Source organism: Alligator mississippiensis, chromosome 3 (genome assembly GCF_030867095.1).
Source record: "Alligator mississippiensis isolate rAllMis1 chromosome 3, rAllMis1, whole genome shotgun sequence".
Taxonomy (NCBI): Eukaryota; Metazoa; Chordata; order Crocodylia; family Alligatoridae; genus Alligator; species Alligator mississippiensis.
The window spans coordinates 252903779-252911157 of NC_081826.1; the positions used below are offsets into that span (position 1 = coordinate 252903779).

Sequence of the window (7379 nt, forward strand, 5' to 3'; positions counted from 1 at the left end):
CGCCGCGCAGGGCACAAAGCCATGGCAGCCCCCGGCTGCGGGAGGCAGCAGCGCCCCCCGCAGGTGCGGAGGGCGGGGGCAGGAGGCGGGGCGCGCGAGGCGCATGCGCCTCCCGCTGCCGCGCCGCACCCCGCCCTTCCGGCCGCCATCTCGCCTCGTCCCGATCCGCGTGTGCCGCTCGGGCCTTCGCCGCCGCCCGGGAAGGTACAAGGGGCCGCGGGGCGGGGGCGCGCTCCTCAGCTGGTCCCGGGCCTGTGAGTGGGGCCGGGCGAGGCCGGGCAGCCTGGGTCCCGCGGGCAGGGAGCGGGCGCGGGGCTCCGGGGGTGGTGGCGTGGCCGGGACCGGGCGGTGACGGCGCCTCTCCCCGCAGATGAAAGAGACGATCATGAACCAGGAGAAGCTGGCCAAGCTGCAGGCCCAAGTGCGCATCGGCGGCAAGGTGAGCGCTGCGCGGCGGCCGCGGGCCCGGGGCCGGGCGGAGCCCCGGGGGTTGTTTGTGAAGTCGCCTCCAAGGAGCGGCTTCCGGCCCCGCGCACGGAAGGGGCAGGCCCCCCCCCGGACGTGTATGATGCGGTTCGCAGGTGACTCCCACAATAAACACAGACCGACTCCAAGTGCACAATTGTTACCGCACAGTTCACGGGTTAATTGCACCACCCACTAGCTCAGCTGCAGGGGCAAAGCTTTTATCCCGTGATACCCAGAGGGGTCACACAAAGTGGTCCCTGGTAATGTCATTATCCTGCTACTGAAACATCTGTCCAGCTCTACTGAGAGCCACCCAGATGTGATGTTAATATTTGACAGTGTGTAACAGCATTATCCATTGGTTTCTCTCCAGCTTTAATTTGGGGCGGACAGGGCTCTTGAAAAGCCAGCTCTTGTCTTTCTTTCATCAATTTGTTTTTTCTCTTCCCTTCCTGCCTCCCCTTGTTACTGCAAAGAGCTGCAGGGCCTGCTGCTGAGGAAGCCCCTCTCCATTTTTTTTCTACAGTAAAGTCCAAATGAAAACAATAGACACATTTTTCTCTACCTAAACCTGGACTGTTGTTAACTGGGTTGGCTCTTTATTTTACAATTTTGATTTGCCTTTAAAGAAACATTCAGAATTGGGTATTGCATGAATGAAGATGTGCAGCTCATGCTTTATAAAAAGGGGTTGTTGGGAAGGACCTACTTAAATCTGCATAAAATTCATACTGGTAGGGTATCATAGAGAAGTGAGGCTGGCAGGGACCTCCAGAGGTCATTTAGGACCCCCCTAGGGGGCCTGGGGCCAGGCCTTCCCTATTCAAATCATCCTATGCAATCCATATTCTAAACTCTACATAAGGCTATCATTAACCCTGACACAACACAGATCAGCCACCCTAAATCAAGGGAATGTTCTGTTTCTATGAAACATTACTGAGAGATGCTCAAGAGGTCCTGGGTAGAGGGATCAGATGTATAGATTTTTTTTTTTAAGGCATCTCTTATTTGCTCTGACAGTGGCTTAAAAATTGTTATTACAGGGCCAAGCAAACTTAAAAAAACACAGGCTGTGTAGAGTGGTTTTGTGGCATGTGTGTGGTTTTAATTTTTGCAGATCATAGTTATTCACAAGTATGTAGAAAAACTTGTCCAACTGCAAATTGCTGTATTATTTGGACGAGGCGTTTAGTTACATAGCTATTGCAGGTATACCAGATGTAATTGTACTGATTGTAGATATCTGTAAATCAGTTGTTTAAATGCACACATTGGGCTTGCAGCTAGTAAATAGAATTCATGGCATGCTGTATGAATTTCATTAAAAGCAGTGGAGTTTAGAATGTATTTGAACTTGGGGATGTTTCAGTTTAGCCTTCCTATGGGTCTTAAGAATAGCAACACTTTTAATAAATGAACTTCCTTTTTCCTGACTTTAAAGTGGACTGGACTTTGGATTCCAGTGCTACCAGAAGTACTTTGATACAGCAGCATAAAATTATTTGAGACCAGCATTGGTCTACTCATGAAGAAAAGCCAATTTTCTTTCCTTACAGAAAATGATAGTAGTAACTTTCTGGGGTGGAAAACATTTCTCACTATTTTGTAAGACTGGCTTGTCAGTATTTCAGTTTGGATCTAAATCAGGCAAAATAACTTTAAATCCATTTAGGTTATGAAATACAGGATTACTGTATCACTTTACAAATTACACACAGTAGGATATAGTTTTCAGAGTTACTGCTAAATGGCAGCAATTATCTTCAAGCGAAGTAGTCAGATGCATCTTCCATATCTTGTATATGGCCAGCAGCAGCCCAGTCATTCTTAATGGAGAGGTGGAGTCCATACATAGAGATTGATCATGCTGGGACATGTTTTGTGGAGTTTGCATTAATAGGCTTCAGTTCCTTAAAGATGAAAGCAGTTGCTATCCATGCAAACTAAGTATGAGACACGTGTGTGTGCTCTTTCTCCCTCTCCATTTATCTCTTGTATTCTGATTTCTCTCTCCTTATACCAGGGGCAAGCAGTTATTTTGGGTGGAGGGCTGCTCATGAGTTTTGGCAAGCCATTGAGGGCTGCATGACAGGCAGCCAGGGGCAGATAAATATTAATTTTCAAAATTTTTTTAGGGGCCCCGCAGGCCAGATAGAATGGCCTGGTGGGCTGCATCCTGCCCACCCCTGACTTACACTCCATTCTTCTGCACATCTTAGTCTATAAAGGTGCATATCTACCTTGCCTCCTTCCAGTTTCAGACAGTGAGAACCTAGATTTTGACGTATTTGGAGACATTCTAATATCTCATTACATCGAAGGTCACTGAAGCCATTTTACTTCATGAAGTGCATCTGTTCTTCTGCCTTGGGGAAGAAAATAGGCCACAGCCCTACCAAATAACTGCATCTTGCAGAAATCAACATTTTTGTGTTTGTAGAAAGCTGGTGGTGCAAGCAGAGTTATGGAGTGTCCTTAACTTAAGGAAATTTTTTTTGCACCTTATATTTTATAGTGGATTTCACTATGATGAGTTCCTTAAAGTTGTTGACTGTATCAGAAGTTGGATTAAGTCCAAGTAAAGAATCTTTTTTTCCCCTTAATTTTTAAGAAATAAAAGTATTTTATGGGAAGTTAAAGAACTTTCTTAGAAAAAACTATACTTAGTAAGGCTCTGAAACTTGGCAAAATATTTACTTAACACCACAAGCACAAAACTGGGAATTTTGAGCCAACTGTACCAATTTCTCGGTTATATAACTTCACACAGTGATTGTCCAGTGAATGATGTGTGAAATTAAACGTCCTTAGTTATCTTAAAACAGTTCTGTAAATGGAGCATGTGCTCTTTCCCAAAGGGTACTGCTCGCAGAAAGAAGAAGGTTGTCCATAGAACAGCTACAGCAGATGACAAGAAACTTCAGTTCTCTTTAAAGAAACTGGGAGTCAACAACATCTCTGGTATTGAAGAGGTAACTGCTTTATTAAAACTTTCTTTTGTAGAAACCTATTTTGTTATTTCTGTTTTACAGATCTCACACATGTTGAAAGTAAGCCATCATTAAATGAGAGCTCAAGCAATGGTTTTGGCTGTAATAGGAATTGCAAAATTATTGTTTAAATAACTGACTCTTTTCCTTTTTTCCCCTTGCAGGTTAATATGTTTACCAACCAGGGGACAGTCATCCACTTCAACAACCCTAAAGTTCAGGCATCTCTGGCTGCTAACACTTTCACTATTACAGGCCATGCTGAGACAAAGCAGCTCACAGAAATGCTTCCTAGCATCTTAAACCAGCTTGGAGCTGACAGTTTGACCAGCTTGAGGAGATTGGCAGAGGCTTTACCTAAGCAACGTAAGTAGCAACCTCAACCTGCTGTTTGTTGCAAGCTGCTTTGTAGCTTATGTTTATCACTGCAGTGAGCTTCAGTAAAAGTTTAGTGTTCCACCCATACATTGCAAAACTCTTTAAACTACACTTGTTTAAGTTAGAAACTTGATTCTTAGATCCTGGTTGCTCATGTATTTCCAGCATGGGTTCTGTCAAAATAGAAGAGTGTACACATGTTAACCTGCATTACATTTAGGCAAATTCTAGGAAATTAAACTACTGGAAAATATAAGGGATTAGAATAGGTAACTTAATTGAACACACTTGTTACATTTTGGTGATTTAACTTGTCTAGAAAAGTTGTTTTCATTAAAGCAGTTGTGCTGTATTTAGCCTCAGACTGGATTGGCTCACTTAAGCCTCTTCTGGAGCTGTGCTTGCAGGCTCCAGTAAGGCTTGTGGGTGTCTGGGGAAGGATTTTCAGTAGCCATAAGGTAAGGAAGCAGAATTGGTGAGAAGTTACAAGGTCAGGGTTTCAGTTTACAAATTCTTAATGTAGTAAGGGGTTGGGCAAGTGGCGTTATTAGCTATCCTGAAATCCTAATGTAATGTGGGAAGGTGCTAAGATCGGTGCCACTATTGCCATGTGTGGAGAGGCGAGTAGAAAAATAGGAAGCATTTTGCTTGCTTCTAACCCCCTTCCCCCACCCCATCCCTATAATCACACATACATGTTGCTGGGCAATAGGGCAGGGCTTGGAGGAGAGAGAGGAGAAATGACAAGTTGCAGGATATTCCTGTTCCTTTTTTGGTTCATCTTTAGAAATAGGAGGAGGATACCTTTGTTAACCCTAGCCTTTCCCTGTGCAGTGGTTAGGGCACTTATGGGCAGTATGGAGAATGAGGGGGAAGGTTGACTAGCATCATTGTTTTCCAGCAGGTGAAACTAGTTGTGGCTTTCCTGTTCTTGAAGTTTTAAAAGCTAACAGCCTTCTGCTGGTATAACCAGAAAGAAGGGTAGCAGCAATATATTCCTGGTGTTTGTATCCAGAAGAATGAGGCTTGAATTCATTCTTGCTTTCCCAGAGCTCTGACCTAGTAATTTTGGCATGATGTTGACATCTGCCTGTTCTCAGCATTTGTGAAGATTGGGGAAGGTTTGATTTGGCTGACTGAAGAGATCACTTGCCTGTATACACATAATTCAGGCTCCTTATGGTGTAGCTGTAGCATGTGTTGACATGCGTGTGCTAGTTTAGTTTACAAAAGTTGAGGTTACACCAGCGAAGATACAGGATCGTGAATTTTGGAATGTGCTAGCAACTAAATTATAAACTCTCTCTAAATGTTGTTAGCACTCTTGCTAGGACACTATAAAGCCTGTGCTGCTGCATCTTCACTGTTATGTGTGGTAACTAGATTAAGCTAGGGCTAGTATGCTGGGACATAGTGTAATCATGCTGGGTAGGAAAATAGATTTCATAGACATTAGGACTGGAAAGGACCTTGGAAGATCATTGAGTCCAGCTGCCCCAGGGGCAGGAAGTCAGCAGGGATCATAGGATCCCAGTAAGATAAACATCCAGATGTCTCTTGAAGGTGTTCAAAGTCGGTGCTTGAACCACCTCTGGCAGAAATCTATTCCAAACCTAAATATTCCTACCATATGTAGGAAGGGATGGTAAAGATTACTTCCTTATTTTATTAATGTTTGGAAATAGGATGATCATGGAGAGTCACTAAATAGAGTTGGTTAAACTGGTGCTTAATAAATATGGGTGAAATATCAGCATTTGTCTGGATAAATCATATCTGACAGTACAAGTAGCTTAACATGCAGTGCAGGGTTGATTACATTGAGGTATAAGAGTTTTGTTTCTTGATATGCTGATTCTCTTCTAATGGATGTGATGAGTAGCAGAAGAATGTAACACTTTTTCAAGTTTCCAACATAAATCTAGTGTCTGTCTTTACAAAATTGTTTGATTAAATCTGGGCTCTTTCCTGCTAAAAAAATATATTTTAGTATGTAGTTCCAGATCAGTTTTGGCTTTCCATTACAAAATACTTTTTTGTATTTAAAGCTTTTTGTAAAATGTAGTATATTTAAGCTTATTTTTTGTAATTAATTACAGCTGTGGATGGAAAAGCACCACTTGCTACTGGTGAAGATGATGACGATGAAGTTCCAGGTAAGAACAAATTCAAAATGGAAAGTGAGGGGAAAGGATGAGTTTTCCAGTAAAATGTGGAGCCTGTGCAATGTAACATAGCACTGAGACCAAAAATCAGTGGGATTTAAAATAAATGTTGCATAATGTGAGTACATCACTTTTCATGTTCTTGTGTGAAAAATATAAATCTGCGTGCCTTTGGAGATTTAGGCAACCTCTTGCTGTTAGAAATTTCCTGTGGACAAATTATTCCATAGTTGCCTGCAGTGGAATTTCTCACACCTTCCTCCAAGCATCTGGTATTCGCTGCCATCAAACCGTGTAAGACTAGATGGACCATTGGTTTAAGCTTCTATTTCATTTCTCCTTTTTTGTAAAACTGTAAATCCTATTTTCTTATGGATGAGATTAAAAATAACTCTTTTTATATAGAGGGGAAGAAACTGCATTCCCCCTCTGCTTCCCATCACACAAATACAAACATGCTTAATTGTACCTTAGAAAGTATAACTTCTAACAAAGCAAATTACATTGGCAGTTAATATTAAATGTTGAAGTAGATAAGTCAAAGATATTTTTATAAAGCCATATTAGGTTTGTATAGTTGTATTGAAAGTTTGTAAATGCTAAAGTTACAAAATACTTCAATATTGTCTCTAGGTTTGGTGCGAAAGTGCTGAGAGACTTGTAATACTGTTTCAACATTTCTTCTCTTTCTAGATCTTGTTGAAAATTTTGATGAGGCTTCAAAGAATGAGGCAAACTGAACCTAAGTGACACTTTCTGAATAAAATTAAAACTTGAAAAAGGCTATGTGGAGCTGCTATTTTATATTGTGACTGCTTTTATTTGTGATTTCTCTTTTTTTTGTATTATGTTTACTGATTTGAGGTCTATGATCTGTAATGTTTGAAAACTCCTTGAACTTTGCAGCTCTTCTCAGTTACTGCTTGTACACAACATTAATTATCTTTGCAGCTTGTTTGAACTGAACAGACCTAAAAAAAAAAAAAAAGTCTGAAGTCAGATTACTAATAAAATCTTTACCCAAACACATTTTTGAGTAACTTGTATACAAGCAAGCTCCCATATTTAGTACATTTTGGCATATAATAAAATATGTAAAATGGAAAATTTCTTATTGTGACTTTTTAAAGAAAAGTAAATATTTATCTTGAAGCCAAGTCTGGCCAAATCTTAGATAATATAGAAAATAGTCCTGTTTTTCTGCAGAGAAGCTTCCATTTTCACCCCCTAGCATAACAGGACCTGCTGTTTAGGAACCAGAGTTGACTGTCATAATTCTTGACAATTTTAGACTCGTACTGTACATGTTAAGTTATCCAAATCTTTCTGACCTATCAAATGTGCTTCTGTACTCGGGGTACTGCATATTCTTGTC

The 7379-nt window shown here is 41.4% G+C and overlaps 1 protein-coding gene across 1 annotated transcript; it reads left to right on the forward strand.

The window, feature by feature from the left end:
* Positions 1-97: 97 nt before the first annotated feature.
* Positions 98-7033, forward strand: BTF3 (basic transcription factor 3). The gene is made up of 6 exons (XM_006263833.4): positions 98-204; positions 371-439; positions 3330-3443; positions 3626-3827; positions 5939-5995; positions 6698-7033. The coding sequence occupies exons 2-6, from the start codon at positions 371-373 to the stop codon at positions 6742-6744; spliced, it is 489 nt and encodes a 162-aa protein (XP_006263895.1). The 5' UTR covers positions 98-204; the 3' UTR covers positions 6745-7033.
* Positions 7034-7379: the final 346 nt, after the last annotated feature.

Bases quoted from the DNA above. Each gene is read 5' to 3' on its own strand.
- BTF3 (XM_006263833.4), top strand. From the start codon at position 371: ATGAAAGAGACGATCATGAACCAGGAGAAGCTGGCCAAGCTGCAGGCC. The intron at 3,444-3,625 runs GTAACTGCTTTA...TTCCCCTTGCAG, and splicing joins ACATCTCTGGTATTGAAGAG to GTTAATATGTTTACCAACCA. The intron at 5,996-6,697 runs GTAAGAACAAAT...TTCTCTTTCTAG, and splicing joins TGATGACGATGAAGTTCCAG to ATCTTGTTGAAAATTTTGAT.